This window comes from Sporobolomyces koalae (genome assembly GCF_050403365.1).
Source record: "Sporobolomyces koalae JCM15063 DNA, S_koalae_JCM15063T_v1_ctg66, whole genome shotgun sequence".
Classification (NCBI taxonomy): domain Eukaryota; kingdom Fungi; phylum Basidiomycota; class Microbotryomycetes; order Sporidiobolales; family Sporidiobolaceae; genus Sporobolomyces; species Sporobolomyces koalae.
Genome location: NW_027481705.1, coordinates 1 through 18,499, shown reverse-complemented (window position 1 = coordinate 18,499; position 18,499 = coordinate 1). Strand labels below are relative to the sequence as shown.

The 18,499-nt window shown below is 55.9% G+C and overlaps 11 protein-coding genes across 11 annotated transcripts; 5 read left to right on the top strand and 6 right to left on the bottom strand.

The window, feature by feature from the left end:
* Positions 1–85: 85 nt before the first annotated feature.
* JCM15063_000171 (uncharacterized protein) lies at positions 86–2,251 on the top strand (the record flags this gene model as incomplete). Its single annotated transcript, XM_076681352.1, has 7 exons — positions 86–98; positions 261–453; positions 522–633; positions 717–915; positions 978–1,103; positions 1,166–1,921; positions 1,998–2,251. 7 exons carry the CDS (start codon positions 86–88, stop codon positions 2,249–2,251), a joined length of 1,653 nt encoding a protein of 550 aa, XP_076531513.1.
* Positions 2,252–2,374: 123 nt separating this feature from the next.
* On the bottom strand, positions 2,375–3,920 carry JCM15063_000170 (uncharacterized protein; the record flags this gene model as incomplete). Its single annotated transcript, XM_076681351.1, has 5 exons — positions 2,375–2,404; positions 2,463–2,819; positions 2,900–2,976; positions 3,048–3,749; positions 3,818–3,920. The coding sequence occupies 5 exons, from the start codon at positions 3,918–3,920 to the stop codon at positions 2,375–2,377; spliced, it is 1,269 nt and encodes a 422-aa protein (XP_076531512.1).
* A 301-nt stretch (positions 3,921–4,221) lies between these two features.
* On the top strand, positions 4,222–5,145 carry JCM15063_000169 (uncharacterized protein; the record flags this gene model as incomplete). The annotated part of the gene is made up of 2 exons (XM_076681350.1): positions 4,222–4,425; positions 4,492–5,145. 2 exons carry the CDS (start codon positions 4,222–4,224, stop codon positions 5,143–5,145), a joined length of 858 nt encoding a protein of 285 aa, XP_076531511.1.
* Positions 5,146–5,230: 85 nt separating this feature from the next.
* On the bottom strand, positions 5,231–6,502 carry JCM15063_000168 (spherulation-specific family 4 protein; the record flags this gene model as incomplete). The annotated part of the gene is made up of 5 exons (XM_076681349.1): positions 5,231–5,459; positions 5,527–5,618; positions 5,694–6,042; positions 6,206–6,378; positions 6,452–6,502. The coding sequence occupies 5 exons, from the start codon at positions 6,500–6,502 to the stop codon at positions 5,231–5,233; spliced, it is 894 nt and encodes a 297-aa protein (XP_076531510.1).
* Positions 6,503–6,729: 227 nt separating this feature from the next.
* On the bottom strand, positions 6,730–8,464 carry JCM15063_000167 (uncharacterized protein; the record flags this gene model as incomplete). The annotated part of the gene is made up of 7 exons (XM_076681348.1): positions 6,730–6,916; positions 6,981–7,229; positions 7,286–7,329; positions 7,401–7,543; positions 7,614–7,688; positions 7,753–7,836; positions 7,909–8,464. 7 exons carry the CDS (start codon positions 8,462–8,464, stop codon positions 6,730–6,732), a joined length of 1,338 nt encoding a protein of 445 aa, XP_076531509.1.
* An 812-nt stretch (positions 8,465–9,276) lies between these two features.
* Positions 9,277–10,224, bottom strand: JCM15063_000166 (BAG family molecular chaperone regulator; the record flags this gene model as incomplete). The annotated part of the gene is made up of 3 exons (XM_076681347.1): positions 9,277–9,407; positions 9,496–9,627; positions 9,702–10,224. The coding sequence occupies 3 exons, from the start codon at positions 10,222–10,224 to the stop codon at positions 9,277–9,279; spliced, it is 786 nt and encodes a 261-aa protein (XP_076531508.1).
* Positions 10,225–10,331: 107 nt separating this feature from the next.
* On the top strand, positions 10,332–11,003 carry JCM15063_000165 (uncharacterized protein; the record flags this gene model as incomplete). Its single annotated transcript, XM_076681346.1, has 1 exon — positions 10,332–11,003. The coding sequence occupies one exon, from the start codon at positions 10,332–10,334 to the stop codon at positions 11,001–11,003; it is 672 nt and encodes a 223-aa protein (XP_076531507.1).
* Positions 11,004–11,255: 252 nt separating this feature from the next.
* JCM15063_000164 (uncharacterized protein) lies at positions 11,256–11,678 on the bottom strand (the record flags this gene model as incomplete). Its single annotated transcript, XM_076681345.1, has 1 exon — positions 11,256–11,678. The coding sequence occupies one exon, from the start codon at positions 11,676–11,678 to the stop codon at positions 11,256–11,258; it is 423 nt and encodes a 140-aa protein (XP_076531506.1).
* A 274-nt stretch (positions 11,679–11,952) lies between these two features.
* Positions 11,953–14,834, top strand: JCM15063_000163 (uncharacterized protein; the record flags this gene model as incomplete). Its single annotated transcript, XM_076681344.1, has 8 exons — positions 11,953–12,431; positions 12,494–12,655; positions 12,715–13,230; positions 13,312–13,869; positions 13,968–14,138; positions 14,233–14,343; positions 14,418–14,601; positions 14,682–14,834. 8 exons carry the CDS (start codon positions 11,953–11,955, stop codon positions 14,832–14,834), a joined length of 2,334 nt encoding a protein of 777 aa, XP_076531505.1.
* Positions 14,835–15,018: 184 nt separating this feature from the next.
* JCM15063_000162 (uncharacterized protein) lies at positions 15,019–16,336 on the top strand (the record flags this gene model as incomplete). Its single annotated transcript, XM_076681343.1, has 2 exons — positions 15,019–16,087; positions 16,173–16,336. The coding sequence occupies 2 exons, from the start codon at positions 15,019–15,021 to the stop codon at positions 16,334–16,336; spliced, it is 1,233 nt and encodes a 410-aa protein (XP_076531504.1).
* Positions 16,337–16,696: 360 nt separating this feature from the next.
* JCM15063_000161 (uncharacterized protein) lies at positions 16,697–18,001 on the bottom strand (the record flags this gene model as incomplete). The annotated part of the gene is made up of 8 exons (XM_076681342.1): positions 16,697–16,783; positions 16,855–17,023; positions 17,087–17,193; positions 17,255–17,379; positions 17,443–17,497; positions 17,567–17,671; positions 17,781–17,905; positions 17,965–18,001. The coding sequence occupies 8 exons, from the start codon at positions 17,999–18,001 to the stop codon at positions 16,697–16,699; spliced, it is 810 nt and encodes a 269-aa protein (XP_076531503.1).
* Between the last annotated feature and the right edge of the window lie 498 nt (positions 18,002–18,499).

Sequence of the window (18,499 nt, the reverse complement as noted above, 5' to 3'; positions counted from 1 at the left end):
GAGGAGGTTTTTGCGCGCTTTCGCGGCTCGCCCAAGTTGTGCGACGCAAAGTGCGCCAACCTCGGCAAACACACGTCGACTCGCAATGGCCAAACCTCGTGAGTTCCCTTCTTCGTTTCGGCGCCGCGTCTGCTCTCGCCTCGCCCGTCACGGCCCTCCACGTCCCCTCCGCGCCTCCTCGTTCCGCTCGACTTTCAATGACGGTCGCGCCTCAGTCGACGCGCTCCATTTGCTCACTCACGCGTCCTCGTGTGCTCCAGCAGTGTCGCCGACTCTGCTCGCGGCGAGCAGCAGCCTGCAGCAGTCCGACCCGTCGTTGGCCGCGTTCGATCCAGCACTCTTCCCCGACCACCACCAACCGACACACCTCGCGACAACTGGCTCGGATGGACCTCTCGACTCGTCCACCATGCGGGAACGTGAGCGCAACCAGCTGCGAGTCGTAGCCCAAGGGTATGCTCTGCCAGCCTTCGCTCCATATCGGCCTTATCGCGCTGACCCGCTCGCATGGTCGCAACCAGTCTGGCACCCGAACTCGTGTGGGACCAACCCTTGTCGGTACCGAGTGCACCTCCGACCCTGAGACACTGTTTGGCATCGGATGCCCCGCTCCTGCCCATCTCGGTCCTCCGAGTCAGTTCCCGTTCTGCGTTGTTAACCTCGCTCGTATCCCGCATGGGTCCTGACGCACAGTATTCCGCAACCTTGTCCTATAGGCGTGCCTCAACGAAGCATCGACCAACGCGCTCTTCAGCAGTGCAACGTCGCTCAATGCTTCGCCGGAAGAGACCACGCGGCTACTCAACGAGGTGGACACCTTTCAAAATACGATTCTCGGTCTCTTGGACGAGGTGGAACGGAGATACAGGGCCCACGAGCCGAGAACAAATGGGATCAAGCGAGAGGCGGAAGAAGGTGAACCTGCCCGTCTGGACAACCATATCCCCGCTCGTACTGACGTGCGACATTCCAAATAGACGCCGACTCGACAGCAGCGACAAAGATGCAAAAATACATGCTGCACAGAGGCGGCAAAAACGACGGGGATCTGTTCACCTCGGCTGCCTTTCTTTCAGATCGGGAACTCGAACAAATCGCCCTCTGTACGTTTTCGAGCTCTCCACATCCGACAATACCATCGTTGACACGCTTTTGAACTATACAGTGCAAGAAACGGACCTCGTGGCAGTGCATCCTGCATCCACCGCCTCCCTGTCTTCCTACGCCGCACCAGTTCCATCCCTTGGCACGGTGCATCCCCCCTTTCCCCCTTCGACCCCGTCTCTTCCAGTATCGGCGCGGTACAACTTGGCCCCAGGACAGCATCCCGCCGTTGCACCTCTCCTTCCAGCCCTCATCACGCCGGCCGCCCCGAGCCGACCTCAGTCCTTCACGCGCGAAACGAGGATGCTCGACTATGGCGTCTGGACCAGCGGGTTCGCGCCCAAGTTCGATTCGACTGGCAGCACCGACGGCGGATACTTCAGAGCGGCAACGCGAGCGGTCGGACGAGAGCGCGTCAAAAAGTGGGAGAAGGGCCTCGTCGCGAATGAACCTCTGCCACCAGTGATACGGAGTAGTACGGTGCGACACGAAGAGAAGGAAATGGGCTTGACACGAGAAGAACAAGACACGCTCGTCGGGCTGAATGTCGAGATTTCCGATTTCCTGAGTCAGGCGAAAAAAGCGGTCGAGGACGAGAAGAGGGTGTGGCAGGTGCTCGAGCGCAATCTCGAACTAATCGAGCGCCTCGGGAGGGCACAGATTGCGCGGGTTCGGAAAAGTGCAAAGAAGGAAGAAAGGCGACGGAGAACTGGAGCCAAGAAACCCACAAACAACAGCGGCGCAGGCGAGGACGTCGAAGACGAAGATCAGGGCGAAACGAAACGAGACTTGGCAGTTGGCGTGGAGAAACAAGATGGTAAGCCGAGCCCGCCTTGTCTGCCTCGGCGCCCTCTCTTCCTTCCCAGGCTGATCATCGAGTTTTCGTTTTACAGCTGATCAGCTTCTAGAGTCCTTCACGAACCTCCTTTCTCATTTCTCGACCGAATCCGTGCTTCCATCTCTCGATTCCCGGTCCATTCCTTCACTCCTGCCGCCTCCTGCCTTGATTCGTTCCCTCGCGCCTCTCATCATTGGAGATCTGACGCGCGAAGCTTCGTACACTGGTGGACTCGAAGCGGTCACGCCGGGCGGTTCCGCGTGGGAGAAAGCCGTCAAGGAAACTGGCGGGATCATCAAAGAAGAATGAACGTCTCGTGGTTGTCGTGCATAGACGAAAATCCTTGATCCATGTTGTGTTGTACTCGTTGTATCCGAGATCTCTGCTGTAGGAGCATGGGCATTACTTGAAGAAGGTGTTACTTCGATCATATCAGATCTCGCTCATCCGGATGCCGTCCTCCTGTGTGCACCACTCGCATCAGCACGGCTCAAGATTTGGAATAAACCGGTAAGCGTACTAATTTGAAGCCAACAATCTGGCCCGTACCGCCTATCCCGCGCGAGTTCTTCCCGACTTCAATGAGCGATACCATCTCTCGGTTCTTCCCGCTCTTCATCCCCGTTCCCTGAGGTGTTCCTCTCGTCGAGAACACTTGATCGCTCTTGATCAAAACAAGACTTGTCGAGATCAAGTTTGGCCAACTCTCGCTCGAGGTTGGACTGAGAGCGTTCGTGAGTCCGTAGGGTGCGAATGCACTCAAGAGTGGAAGGGAGGATATAGGAGGAGGCTGTGGATTCGCAGAGACGAGTTGCGCTGCAGGAGATTTGGTGGCGGTCGAGGTCGGAGCGGGAGCCGGTTCGAGAGTATTTAGCATCTGAGCGGATAGGATCGCGGGTTGTCAGCAGTTATTCTTACGATCAAAACCGTTGCAACGCAGGAAAGAAGACGTCGTACGAGGATTGTAAGAGGCGTAGAAGCGGACTGAGCGAGAGATGTCAAGCGCCGCGCAAATGCAATCAGATTTGCATGACCTGCGGCATGGCTTAAATTGAGTAAGTTTGAACTGCCTAGATGCGCGCACTAGGAAGGCAGCATTTCGCACCTTGAGCTGACTTTGTCGAACTGATCGAATCGCCTCCGGCGAGGTGGTCGACTTGATCGATCACGACCATCCCGAGCTTGACCGACGTGTCGCCTACGTCTCGTTCTTGCTCGTCGACGATCTTGTCGAGAGCTTGACCTGATTTCGTCAACCGCGAAACCGAGATTCGGTCGAGCACGTCCATAGCGACTTGCTCATCGGTCGGCTCTCGGTTGGCCTCGTCCTGTGCTGACGCGGCTGTATCCCTCGACTGGAATCGCGTGCCTCGATCGCGCAACCGCGGCACGAGTGCTTTCTTGAGAATGTCGAGGCAGCGATACGGGTCGAAAGTGCCCGTCGAATCGATGTACGCTGCTCGCCGTTGAGGCCGGTCGAGCAGGTACAGGAGCAAGACGTAGAGAGCAAACGCGGTTCGACCCGACGCAGCGGTCCCGACGACTTCGACGAGTGCTGCGGATGCGAAGCCGCCGGGTCCTGTCTCGTTGGATAAGATGCTGTCGAGCGTGGGCAGAGACGTCGAAACGATGTGGTCTTGTACCTCTCGACCACTGCGAGCGGTTGCCGAGCGATGGAACAGCGTCACGCCACTCGTCGAAGGGGCGCTCAGGTGCGACGAAGCGCACGCTTTGAGGCGAGAGTACAAACGAGGAGAAAGGTTCGGGTCGGGAGGGAGAGATTCGGGAGCGAACACGAGGTCGACGTCTGTAGCGACGCTCTCAGTGTCCAGGACCTTTCAGAGCGACCCGCTCAGCTTGGACAAAGCGACTGACCGGTCAGAATCCGGTGCGCAGCGAGAGCAGACAGCGCAAGAGACAGTTCCTCATGCGGCAGATACGATGGCAGCAAAGTCCCAAGCGACGTCGGTCTGTGCATGGATTGTACCGGACCAATCGAGCAGCGACGCAAGGAAACAGAGTAACAGCGTCGACGCGAGCGAAACGTTCTCTCCGATCGCACCGCAGCTTCGCTCGTCTTTCGCTATCCGATCATCAGGCTTGGAGGACTCCGGAACCAGCCTTGTACGACTAGAACTCGATATCCCGCTGTACCTCGCACTCCATTCCTGCCAGCTCTTTAGTGCCCCCGCGGCGGGTACGTTGATCGCACGCTCGCGCTCGCTTCGCCGGCTTCGCGTAAACACTCTCGGTCGGCACTTCGACAATTCGCCTCCGACATGGTCGCGCTGTTCAACACGTCCTTCCCGTTCGAGTATCCATGGCCGGCCCAGGTGTACTCGGTCCTGAACAAGTACCCGAATCCGAGAGCGCCGCATGTCGTCTCGGTCGACACCGTAGACCGCCAGATCTTGCCCGATGGAACCATCAGGAGTGAACGGATACTCGGGATCAGTCAAGACAGTCCGAAATGGATCAGTCGCGTGCGTCCCCTTCTCGTTCTCGCTCGCGTCGAGCGCTAGAGGCTGATTTCGGCTTTCGTGTGGCAGATCCTCGGTACTCCTGAAGTGACCTACGCGCGAGAGGTGTCCTTCATTGTGCCCTCGTCTCTGCCGAACCCGTCCGATCCGTCCCCGACACCGACGGCCACGCTCAAAGAACCCCCAAAACTCCTCATGGCGTCGACCAACCTCTCGCTGTCGTCTCTCTTGCAATGTCGCGAATCAATCTCGTACCTGCCACACCCTTGGCCTCACCTGCCTCAACCGACCCGGGAGCAACTTGCTCCAACCCTTTCGTTGCGCGACGAAGACGACAGCGAAAGCAGTGACGCCGAACTCGCTTCTGCAGACACTTCAAACCCATCTTACCCGAAACCTTCGCCTGGAGACCATCCTTTGTCTCATCCGACCATGCCGCCCACGACCCTTTTTTCTCAATCGGCCCTCATCTTTACGCTCGGTCCGATCGCTTCGAACGCGTACCCACCGCATGGCATCTCTCCGACTTCCCCCATTAGACCAGAGTCCTTCCCGGCCGCGAGTTTCTTCCCACAGCGAGCAGCAGGCAAGCGGGTCGAGGAGTACAGCAAAGGCCGGTTCGAAGAGAATGCGCAAGGTGGGAGACAGGCCATGATGTGGGCTGCGGAAGAGATGTGGAGTCGACTCCGGAACGAAGCTCCGGCCGCAAGCGGGCGTTCTTGAGATAAATAAAATTGCACAAATGGACGTAAATAGATATTGCATATCATCGTGAAAGCGGGTTCAGGAGGAAGTGAGCAATTGCCGCTCAACCGTTCAAGGTAGCCACTTCCTTGACGAAAGCTTGCCAGTTGTTGCCAAACTTGCCATAGACATCCGTTTCGGCGATCTTGAGATCCGTCACGAATACAGCACCGACCTGAGCCTTGATCAGGGGTGCGAGAACTTGCTCGAGGGTCGACGAGGACGAGGGGAAATCGTGGATCATGACAACAGACTGTCGAAGTTGAGATTGCGAGGTGGGGAGGTTCGAGATGCTGTTTCAGATATACATAGCGCATCAGCCCTGAAGGTGAGCGGAGTGCAGAACAATCCCGGCTGCACCTGTAATCGCTGTAAGCCGACTCGTAGTCGACGACATAGGTTGCTTGCGAGAAGTAGGTTGAGCCAACTGCAGTGCCTGGGTTCGAGACGATCTGTCAAGGCGCGAAACGGAATCAAGGTTCAGTGTCAAAATAAGTTCTACATCATGCAGTACAGCACAAGCCTACCTTGATGTTGCGGTTGCTGAACGCAGCTTTGGCATACGTGGCGAATGCTTCCAAGCGCTTGTCCGTCGTGTCCGAAGTCTCGTCAAAGAAGATTCCGTCCAAGCCGACGGTTTGTCCATTCGGTCCAGCTTTAATCTTGTTCCATCCTGCGTAAGTCTCTACATCTCGCTTGATCAGGCGCAGGGCTCTCGAGTTGTAGCCGGTCCTGACGTATCCAACGAGGATCGAGTTTGGAGAGAGGACAGAGCGGAGGGTCGGAATGCAGTAAAGCGAAGGGTCTTGCGCATCTTTAATCGGACCCGAGTTGGGGTTGATCACGACGATCCAGTCGACTGTTGGATTCGCCTTCCTGTCATCGGAGGAACCGAACGGGATTAGGATTGAGTTTGGGAAACGAGGAAACGCCCTTTTTTTGCACCGCCCGCACCACGGTCGAGACCCGAGGTCTGTAGCCGGGAACTCAAAAAAAGTGGCTTGCTCGGCGCGGCGGTGCAGGGCTGTGCGCGACTCACGCTGCGGACTGCAACTCTGGCCAGCATGCCTCCGAGTACGAGTACAGCGGTACAATGATCTTGGTGCGGGGTGCGATGGATGCCGCGACGGCAGCGGCGAATGCAGTCGTGGCCGCTGAGAGAGCGAGGATTGCGGCCGGAAACAGAAGGCGGTGAATCGGAGCCATTTCCAACTAATTTGGCGGTGAGGGGTGAACTGTCAGGAAGAAGAGAAGCGAACACTGTCCGTGAGGTTTGCACGCGAACGTCCGGTTTGAGCTCGATCCCACTTTTGGGTCGAGCCGCATGGCTCGCCATGGCTACGTCGGGGGCACGAGCGGTGTCTCAGTAGGTACGGCATTCATTACGTTTGCGGCTATGTGCATTGAACAAGAAACAAAAAGAAGACATGGCAAGTATGGATAAGGGAATACTTCGGACAGACTCAGTCAAGAGGGGGAGAGCGAGATAGAGCAAACTTGAGAATCGGAACATGGCGGAAGACGCAGGACTTTGACAAGAGGCATCGATCGGTTTCGGTGACTCTACTTGGCAAGTCCAAGGGAGAGGTTGCGCATGCCTTGTTCGGCTTGAGCGGTTTGGCCGGCAGCAGCCGTAGGAGGAGCGGTGTGAACGGTAGTCTCGACCGTGTCAACAGCTTGGTAGGGAGCCTTTGAGGTTGAAGGCAAGTGAGCCGTCTCGTTGTGGCGAGTAGGGAAGACTTCTGTGCGACTGATGTGCAAAAGAGTCATGAGCCATAGGAAATTGGCGGCAAGCAGATACAGCACGGACGCACCCAGTTTCGACCGATTGAACGGGTTCGCGGTTGACGTAGTGAATCTCGTGACGCGAGCCTTCGATCGGGACGAGCTTGTGACCTTCCTTGACTCCCTGCGGAATGCTACCTCCCACGGATTGCGCCTGACCGTGCTGAACTGCGATGGAAGCAGGGTTCGGGTAGTACGCGGTTCCGAGCGCGCCAGGTCCGGTGTATGAAGTAGAGTAGGGAGCGGCGTGAGCAGGGTTGGGCGGGTTGAGGCGGAAGCTGTGAGCAGGCTGGTCAGAATTTGCTCGCTGCCTTAGAAACCAGAAAGAATTTACTATTCGTGAAGGTCCCTTTGGTAGATGGGCTGAACAATGTGGTGCTACGATCCAAAGAAGCCAAATCAGCGAACGGCGAACGGGAACACACTCTGGTCTTGCGAAAAAAACTCACGACATGGTGGATGATGTTTTCGGTCCTCATCGTTTCGCCCTTGTTGATAACGACTTTCTCGTGGGGAATGATTGTCGTCGTTCCACCGCCGACGTTGAGCCTATCGAACAAAGCTCGGTCTTCCTCCGACATGGCGTGGTTCTCTGCCAATGTGCACGTCCGTGCTCGAGTCAGCTTCCGATACGGATCTCAAGGTTGCAAGACGGGACTCACCCTTGATGTGGGTGACAGGGACCTCGCGGAACAAGTGAACTTCCTCGGCATGTCGCTCATCCACGATGGGTTGAACTGCGGGATCAGGACGAAGTCAGCTCCAAAATCTTTGGAGGGATCGAGTGTCTCTGCTGCCTACTGTGGTGTTGAACGTGGTGAACGTGGCGGTCAACAGTGCGGTGGTATTCAATCTCCTCCACGTGGTGGTGGTGAATCTTCTCGTCTAAAAGGCTCGAATGCGATAAAGATTGTCAGCGCGTGCAAACTCGCTTAGTCTGCGAGGACTGAGGCTCACGGATGACGGGTTGCAAGTACTTATGGTCGTGCGCAGCGTTTTTGGCGTCTTCTTCGCTCAAGACCGAGTCCTTCTCCCTGCCAGGGTGAGCGTGAGGGGCTTTCGCCGTCTCGACCACCTTCTGCCTGAGCGATCCAGACCCTCGGTCGAGCGAGGACGTCGGTTGAACAACCGGGGTCGAGTTCATGGGAGCGACAGGGACCGCGCTCGCGGTCGTCGTAGGGGGTACGGTTCCGGCGGTGAATTGTTCGGGGACCGCACGTCGCTCATGCTCGTTGTTGGCGGTGGGGACCGACCTAGAGCCTTCGGTGCTGCTCCTCGCAGCAGCAGCCGTAGCAACGGCAGCAGCTCCAGCTCCAACTCCAGCTCCAGCGCCAGAGTTCCTCGCGCTGTTCGAGTCGATGCTCTTCCTGGGAGATTCGTGAGAGGTGCGAGACGACCTGTTGTGGTCGACGGATGAACGGCGCGGGGCCGACGAGCCGTCATCTTCCTCGGCGTTATAGGCGTAGCCAGACGGTCCAACGATCACATCCTTCTTGTGGCTGAACAATCCCATGGTGCTTCGATAGCGTAGATATTCGATCGAGTTTGGGTGCAGGGGAAAGCAGAGGGATGGGTAGAGGAGCAGCTCGAGGAGCCCGCAAATTCGAGCAGCTACCTGCGAAGGCCGAAAGATTACGTCAATACTTTCGACCGAGTTTCGAGGTTCCCCCTGTATTAACTTCACTTCTCGCTTCTGTCGCTCTCTGTTTTACGCGGAGTAACGTGGCAATTCAGGTACACCTCGTGTTGGAATCGCAACAACCGAGCGCTGTTCGCGTGGGATTCTTCTGCGAAACCGGTCTATTCATTCGTTCGTCGCGGAGCGAGCGAAAGGTACGAGCGAGCTACGTCGTTGAAGCCTCTCGCAATCGCCCGTACGCCACTCAGCTGTTGAATTACAATTGATTTCCTGTGACGATCGCAGGGATGAGAGTAGCTCTTACCGACTCTGTCGACTTGCAGACGCTCGAGCCCGTCGAATCTTGAGCTTGCACGTTGTGCATGCTGTACCGCTGGGTTCCCAGAGGACTCATGACCTATGACCTGCCAAGGCATCCGAGACTTGGCTATACTTCCTTTTGGACAAACGCAGTAAGTGATGCGCTCGCTCTTTCGCTCTTGGGCCGGGAAGAAGGGCTTGAGCTGGGCGAGCGAGCGCCGAACGCAGAGCGACAGTATATGCGGAACAAAATGAAGAGGGAGTGTCGAGCTTGAGCTCGGGGTTGCAACAATTCTAGGTTCTATTTACGAACGACAAAGTCCGCCTGGGACGATCGAGGGGAATTTTATCGGGGAGCAAGGGTGTGCATGTGAGGTCAGGGGCATCTACATTGGGTTTTTCTGAAAATTGCCCCAGACGGATGCCGGGTTCTGAGCAGGATTGAGACCTGGGGTACCACGAGCCGGTTGGACCCCTCTACCGTGCCCATTCGGGACCGAGGTGCGTGCAGGAGGGGCTGCTTGTGCGGACACGATAATCATAGTTCGGGTCAACTTTGGTGGGTCTCAACGCTTCGAAGATTTGTAAAGATGTCTTCTCCTCACCTGTCCGAGGAGGCTCGAAGCGCCCGGGTACGAACGGGACTTTTGCCCCGGAAGGGTAATCTTTTGGCGGAAGTGGGAGACCATTGGCAGACGTCGATCGCTGATTCACAGTGAAGGGACTGCTACCGTCATCTGTAAGACACGAGCAAGCATGAGTCATCCCAGATCAGTATAGAAAAAGGCAAGACAATCACAAGGAGACATACTTGACAGGTTCGCTTCGGTAATCAGGCCCCCGTTCTCGATCTGCCTTTGGTACTCTCGTTTCTTGATCTGATCGAGTCGTTCCAACTCGTTCTCGACCGTGACGACCATGTGTTTCCTGCGCGCACGGATATCGGGGTCTCCTCCACAACTGTCGATCCCATCGAGCGAGATCAAGAGTTTGGTCAACGCTTCGTCGTAGGCATGTACCGGTGCGTTGTTGGCCGTGTAGTCGAGTTTTGGTGTCGGTGCGTCGGAAGAAGCGGGCCCAGGTTGCTGCGGTGGTTGAAAGACGAGCGCGTGCGGCAACACGAACGCTTCTTTCAGCTGTTTGAATCGATCCGAGGCTTGATCCAATTGGGACAAGGACACGAGCCGGGGATCTGGAGGAGGTTTGGCAGGAGTCGGTCGCGAAGGAGGCTGTGAAGACGATGCGCTCGATGCACCTGCACGGCCACTGCGACGATTCGAGCTGGTAGTACTACTTCTACTCTTGAATGGATTGGAAGTGTTGAAGAGGGGCATCTGAGATAGCGTGAGAATAGAGAGAGCGAGAGAAGTTGATGCAAGAAACGATGAGCGCATGAATAGTCACCAACTCTCTTCAACCTGTTTTCACGGCTGATTTCGACATGATTGCCGAAGGAACAGACCTCAGCTCTTTGCTGGGCCTCGCTCCCAATTCGGACGAGCTTGCCTCAATCCTGTCGCGTCTCGCGACTTCGACGCAGAACTCGTCGACACCCGCTTCGTCGGTACCGCTGCCTACGATTGCAACCTACCCCGACATCGTCTACTTGTCGTACTACTCCCTCGGCATCTCGCTCTCGTTCGAACCGACAACATCGGCGTACCGACCCAAGTACAAACTGTCGTCTCTCGACCAGCTCGAGCTTGACAAGCTTTACTGCGTCGGAGTCGACGTTTACAATCACGATGACGAAGCGGCAAACGCGCAAGACGACGCAAAGGAGAAAGGAGTGCATTCAAACTATTCTCGGTTTCCTCAATATCCGATCCTGCTACCAGATCCCCCAACCACGCCAGCGAATCCTGAGTCGCGGTTCCTGAGGCCGACAACAACCGGAAAGGACCTCGTTGCGGTGTACGGCGAGCCGAGTCGCAAGGGCGGAGGCGACACTAAAGGAATGGGCATCTGGACCGAATGGACCCCGGAAGGCATCATGGTCGAGTGGAAGAGCTCAGGTCTCGGGGCGTGGGACAAAGGTGGAGACACGCGGTGGCGAGTGTTGAGCTTGTTTGAACCGGGCGTCAACAAAGGCAAGGACGAAGACGAGGAATGACAACCTCTCGCGACTTGCTCGGACTCGCGTGAAGGGATCGTTCACGTCCTCCCAAATACGGAGACGACTGATGCTGGTACATAGAGATGGCAGTGACAGCTGCGGAATGAGCCAAATGAGACGGACTGCTAGGCGAGGGAACTAGGGTCAGTCTTACCCGATGATCCAGGACATAATCGCCTAGATGCGTTTCACGAAGCATCTTCTGTGATTGCGTTTGGCCCAAAGACGGGGCCTCGTCATCGGCGTCCTCTATGGATCTTCTTGTTTCGTTGCCTTGTCGACGCTGATACCGAGGTCGAGCTGTGTGACACTCTGCTCAATGCCAATTTCGATTTGAGGGTTGCCCTGCTTTGCTGGCTCGTCGTCGCCGTCATCATCGCATTCGGAGTGTGCCGATTCAACATAGTCTTCGCCGTCGGGATGACATTCGTCCCACACTCGGCGCTCCTCCCGGTACAGGTCGTTGACGCACGGCTTGCAACTGCTGCCGCAACACTCCCACAGTTCAGGCTCTTTCGGAGGTTTCGCGGCTCGAGCAGCGGTGTACAGATCGGACATTCGCGACGGCGCGAGTCGCCGGCGAGAGAGCTTGAGGAGGAAGGGAGATTGCGAGAGGAGCTCGGGATCGGACATGCTCGAGACGACAGCGGCATGGCTTGGGACCGAAGGCATCTTGAACGAATTGGAGCAAAGGAGAGAGACGTAGAGACGGGCCGCGGCTTCTTCCCGCGAGTTCGGGAGGATGCGGGGGTTTGAATTTGGTGCGGTCACTCTCGACGAGTGAAACTACTCGATGGCAGGAGGTATCCTGAGAATTTTTGACGGATATCCCGAGCATCCGAATGGGAGGGGAGCAACCTCGAGAGAAAGAGGATATCGCGCCTGCATCCCGGCTCTCTCTTCCTCCTATAGATAGGGGCTGCGGACCCACTCGAGCTGTCGCGCCATGTCCGACTCGGAAGAAGACTTGCTCGACCCGGACCTAGTCTTTGACAGGCTACTCGCCGATCAGCGGTTTCCAGCGGTTTCATCATTGCACGGTTCAATCAACAATCCTGCAGCTCGGCAAATCCGCGTCTCACCAGCACCAGCTGCGCCACCTTCAGGCCTTGAAACTGCTGCGCAGTCAGATTCAACCAGGTCGAGCCCTCGGCGCAAGACCAATCAGCTCCAAGCAGCTCCTGCTGCTCCTGATCACGACCTGCAAAGACACACCGATCTGGCAAACGAGCTGTTCCCGCCGTCGCCTCCTGCCCAGCTGCCTGATACGCGCAAGAAATCGATCCCTGGAAACGTCAAATTAGAACCAGAAACGAAAGCACCACAGTCCAGCGCGACCGCCGCAAGGACCGAGGGGTACAACTACATGTGCGACCTCCGTGAAGACACTGTCATCAGTGACAGTGAACCTGAATATGATCTCAAGTGCGTCGGGACACCTGCTTGCCCTGCTTGCACCAAGCGACTGACGGCGTCCTCCTCTCCAGTAGCATCAACAAGACGCCGAGTCGCAAGAGACGGAGCAAACCACGAGTATCGACGTCCTTCAACCTTGACGAGGACGACAGCGACTATGATAGGATTTCCAGCAATCAGCGGGTCCTCGACAATTCCCTGGCAGCAAGCTTAGATCTTTTGGGCATTTCCACGTGAGTCTTGATTTCGACTTCACTCATCTTAGCCGACTGATTCGGTTCACACCTCGCAGACGCGTGACCGATGCGATGTTTCCGATCGAAGCTGCACCTACAACACAAAGACGTGCCCATACAGCCACCCCCGCACAGGCGACTGATCCTTCTCGACCACGCAAATACGATGCTCCTGTTCCAGCACTCGAACGTCACTCGCACATCTCCCAGAGCAAGAGAAGAATTACGATCTCCATCGTCTCCTCGTCGTCGTCTTCCTCATCGGCATCCGAAGACGAGCAAGACATCCCGAATCGCGCTCGAAAGGCTTTGCCAGCCTTGACCAATACCAATGTGCTTCAGCAGACGCGAGAGTACAGCAAGAAGCAGATCCCGGAGGAAGAAGTCGTGATTGTCGAAACGGACGACGAAGACGAACCAGGTGGTCGGAATGACCTCGTCTCGATATTGCCCATGCTCGAACCCGAGTTGAGATTCAACAGTCACGTGGTCGGCGACTCCCCAGAATCTCGGGGCCAAGTCGGGTACAAAGGGATGAACGATGTTTGGGAGAACGACGGAGTTCTGATCTAGTAAGTTCCGTTGGTTCGCTTTCGACCGATCCTTAGGTTCACAAGCGCATACTGATCGACTGTTACTCGCTCGTGCATCAGTGACCCGACCCCTAGGAAGCGTCCAACGAAACTCTCGATGACTCCGAAACCTGTTCCTTCCCTGCTCAAACTCTCTGCGACTCCTCACAGGACCACCACACCTTCCAGTCCGGCTACGTCAATCCCAGCCAGGACAGGCAACAAGACCCCCGTGAGAACGAAATCGAGAATCGATCTCGACCTGACCGCGAGCAGCGGCAGCAGTGAGGAGAGCGATTACATGCCCCCCCATCCACGGACTCCTTCGAGAAAGCCCCCTGCGTCTCCTGCCGCGACACCTCGAAGCACGCGTACCATCAAGAAACCCAAGGAGTCCTCCAAACTTGATCCCCCAAGTTCTGCACCTGTCGCGCAGAGTACTCTGACCGCGTCAGATCGCACGACTCTGCCGCTGAACCTTATAAGACAACTCGACAAACTCGTTTTCCGGAAGCGGTGGAACGGGTTGAAATGTCTCGATCGCGCGGACGAATACCGAGGTGAAGGTTTACCGGAAGGGTTGGAAGTCGTGTGGAACAGTCGGTTGCGCAATACGGCTGGAAGAGCCAAGTGGAAAAAGTATGCTCGCTTTCCTCTCAAAAACCTCTTTCTCTTTCAATTTGTCTCCGCGAGGCAAAACTTGACTAATCGGTGGTTCCGTTGCATATTTTCTCCAGGACCAAGACAGGAGATCAGACGAAACATACCACGACGATCGAGCTTGCGACGAAAGTGACCGACACCGAGCAAAAGCTCAAACATACCCTGGCGCACGAACTGTGCCACATCGCAAGTTGGATCCTGAGCGGAGAGATCAAGCCTCCTCATGGTAACGCTTTTAAACTATGGTGCGACCTTGTTCTGTTGACCTTTTCCTCCGTTTCAAACACATTAACCTAGCGCTTATGACTCGGTTTGAATGGTTCGGATTGATCTGTTCAGGGCAGCGAGGATCATGCAAGTGAGACCTGATATCGAAATCACCACAACACACTCGTACCAGATTGTATATAAGTACCGGTGGCAATGCACTGGCAACTCGTGCGGTAAAATGTGAGCCCCTTTGGTCTTTCTGGCAGAGATGCGCTACCCAAGCTGACCACACGAAACGAGATCCGCTCGAGCAGATTCGGTCGACATTCCAACTCGATCAATCCTGCGACTCATGGTTGTCCTTGCGGATCGAAACTGGTCCAGTTGGACAAGAACGGGTTGCCGAAGAAAGTCACGACTGTGTTGCAGGAGAACGCGAACGGAGACATGGTGGAAACTCCCGTCAAGAAGAAGAGTCCTTGGTTGGAATACGTCGCTGTGCGCTTCCTTGTCTCGTCTATATCTGTTTCGACAAGCACGAAGTACTGACTCGGCAGGCTCGAGGGACTTGGAAATAGACTGAATCGCCTCGAATCCGGAAAGAAAACCCATCGATCCCTCAATCCCAGGTCATGAAGGTCCTCTCCGAACAATGGAAACTGGCTAAGCTCGAGCGGGACAAGCAGGAGGATGCCGGACTCGAGGACGCGATGCGGCTGCTGAAGTTTTGATTTTGCGATTTTCTGCCTCTTTTTGAATTTGCCTGTCGTTGTACTATCTGCCATGTATATTGTTTAGGTCTACCCGAAGCTATGGCTGGGTAATATGTCATACGAGATGTGAGACTTGTTCGATATAAATCATCTGCGCGCGTTCGCCGCCGCTCGAGACTTTTTGATCAAACACCTGACCACGATGGCCAAACTCGCCACGCAACCCGAGACTGCTGTGACAATCCCGTTACGATCCGGCTTCTTCGCCCTGCCGTTCAACCAGGGACAGAGTCACCTGTTTGCTCGGATTCACCACCAGCAACAACTCGCCGACGACGAAGACGAGAACCTCGAAGATGAAGCAGGGCAAGGCAGCGCGAACCAGTTGTTTGTGACTGGTGTACCCCTCGGCATGACCGAGAAAGGGTTGAAACAGACGCTCGCGAAAGTGTTTGAACCGACCAAAGTCAAGCAAGTGTCGTTCCTGCCGTCTTCGAACGCGTCACAGGGAGTCTTGTCGCTCTTGACCAAGGAAGTTACGGCGGCGAAACATGCAGTAGCGTTCCAAGGCATCACCGTTTCTCCCTTGTTCGACGATTCGTCTTCCTCGACTTCAACCAGTGCTCCCGCGTCTGCCTCATCGGCTATCGTCACGTTCTCGTCCGCACCAGCTCTACCACCGCCAGCGTACCCTGCGACGACAACCCTCGTTATTGCTGTACAACCATCTTTCCTGTCCACCTCGGCGCAAAGACATGCGCTCGCTCGACCTCACCGTTCGACCGTAATCGCTCACGTCGACACTTGGATGAACGCGTACGACGCTCGCAAACTCGCGGCAGCACCCGCATCGTACTCGGCAGACGTCGCGATTGCTCAACGTGAACAACTCGAACAAGCGGCGAACAAGAAGAACAAGAAGGGCAAGAAGGGCAAGACGACCGATGTTGGACCGTTGCCAGGTTCAGCTGCGGAAGCACTCGCGCGTCATGCCGAGGAACAGAGGAAACGATTCGATCAGGATCACAACCCGGACGAGGTTCAAGATGGTGAATGGACTCTCGTGACGGGAGGAGGCAAACATGGCAAGAGTCTATTGCCGACTGGAATCAGTCCGACCGTCGATGGCTATGGTGGAGTTACGGTCAAGGTCGCAAAGAAGAAGCGAGGCAAATCGACTCCGCTCGAGGAGGAAGCAAACGATCAAGGGATCAAGAAGATCGTCGGAGATGGGTTCTATCGGTTCAACAAAGCCGATTCGAGGCGAAAGAGTCAGTTTAATCTCCCTGTACTCAGGTACCCAGGATTTCTACAGAATGGCGATTGGGTAATCTGACTTTCGCTTCCATCGAATAGGTCTGGCCACATTGCGATCCAAGTTCGAGGAGGACAAGGCACGAGTCGATCGTATGCGAAGTGGGCCAGGAGGTCGAGGTCGAGGACGGGGTCGAGGCGGGTTCTCGTCGAGAGGCAGAGGTGGAGGCGGAGGGCGTGAGGGCCGTAGTTACAAGCCGTATTAGGCGTAATACGACACGCATACTTCATCCCAAGTGCCGCCACCTGCCACCTATTCTACTGTTATGAGGCTGAATGCGCTCGAGATTCGAGCGTTCTAGACTCATTTGTCTTTCGTTCGATCTCTCTCTCGCCTCAGAGGCCCTTCGTTCTCACGTGCTCAGGGACACAAGGATGTGGAAATTTGATACACGTGTTGACGAGGAAAGAAGAGGGGAGGAGGTTATCGCTGCGTTTGGGCTAAGAGAAAGGTTCGAAAAGATGGGGAAAAAGGGAAAGCGCAGCAAACACAAAAAGTTCGAGACTGATTTTGTACTGCGTGAGTGGATGCGAGAAGAGAGTTCAAGAGCGGGAAAAGTCGCGCATCACTGTGCTCGGCGTTGTTGCGCCGGGCCAGCACCGGCCGCTCCCGGTTGTTGGACTTGGATGATCGACTCGGAGTAACGGATAATCTGCAGAAGTGAGATTGCCTTGTGCTCAGTATGGCAGCTCTGGTGGAGAATGCGAAACGAAGAAGACTCACGAGTTCCCTGATCGTGACCACACCCTTCTTGGCGATCGCGGGGCACGATTGGTTCTTGACGACATAGTGCTCGACTTGAGAGTTGAGCCATCCGAACGCCGTCCGCGTTGGAGGCGAAAGGTAGTATCGAAGTCGAAGGAAGTGTCCGAAAATCAACGGCGTCAAGAGACTGGCATTCGAAATCGGTTTTAGTCTCTTGACAATGGCAAAAGTGAGACTGGGGCGAGCTCACGAATTTTGGAAGGTAATGGCGCCGAGGAGGATGCGGCCAAAGACGAGTCCGACTTCGATGTACGCGACAAAGAGCATCGCAGTCTCGTAATTGGCTTTGACCCAAGTCTGGCAAGATAATATAAAGCTCAGTATGTTGCACTTGAGACGATCCATAGACATGGCTTACCTGGATTGCCTTTGAGAGACGTGCTCCAGCACTTGTCGGCGGTTGCGGTGCGGCCGAGGCGCCCGAGTTCTTGCCGTTTGGTGTGGCCGGGACTTTCGGGAGAACAGAAGTTCGAAGGAAAGTCACTGCACGAGCGGACGAGGGGTCAATCTTGAGTCGCTTTTGGTTCTGGCAGAGACGGATCTTACGGGTATGGAAGAGCGAGAATGTCGCGAAGGGCAGGAGGGTCAGAGCGATGGGTTTCTGGAGACAGCGGATCTTATCAGTCCAGTTACGCGCACTCTGCGGGGGCCTGAATAGGTTCCAACTCACGGTGAGGAACCAGTACAACGCGAGGAGGAGGTATTGCACATTCTCGTCAAGCAGTGCCCGCTGTACGTAAGCTCGACTCGGTTGTGGAGCACCAAGCGATTTGTACTGTAGGCGAATCCCAGGCGAACGGACACGCGGCACATTAAGACGATAGCAATTGGCGACGTCAGCGGGTTTCGGGCGTCGACTCGGCACGCAGCGAAAGATCACTCACCACTACAATACCCCAGGACACGATAGCACCTGCGTACGCAAGATAGTATGACTTGGAACGGAACGAGAACGTGATGAAGCCGAGGAAAGTGTGGATCGTTCCGAGGAGGACGAGGGCATGTCCGACTGCTCGCACGACGTGAGTTAGCTCGGATCCCACACGAGAATGTCAAAACTTAGCTCACCTGCCCAGGCGTAGTGCGGGTAGGAGACTTTGGCCATTTCTGTTGCTGGGATGCGGGACTGCGAGACGTGACCAAATCACTCAAGTCCTCACTTGTAATCGTCACTCTTGAAACCGAGTCCTCCCCTGAGCTCGCATCCTCACCTCGCGCAAAAAACTCACGCTCTCTCTTTCCTTCTTCACCTGCCCCATCCCCCTCTCATGAGGAGAATGGAGTCGACTCGGAGACGTGCGAAGGGTCGCTAGTCATCGCAGCATCACCTCACAGAGGGCCTCGTTCACGCGGGTGCCCTCGTGCGTCGTTCAGCTGTGGGAAAAGGTGAGAGCCCTACCGTACCTCTCCCTCGCATTTGCTCGTGTTCCTGACCCTCCCGTTCTCGTTCTCAGTCCCCGGACAACTCGATGCTCCCCACGCTCTCCCGTTTGCAGCCTCCTCGCTCCCACCTGCGACTTTCCCTTCGCTCTCGTGTTTTGCCCGGCCTGGCGTCGTCCCTCCCTCGCTTCGACTCGATGTACCGGCTTACACCCTCGAGACG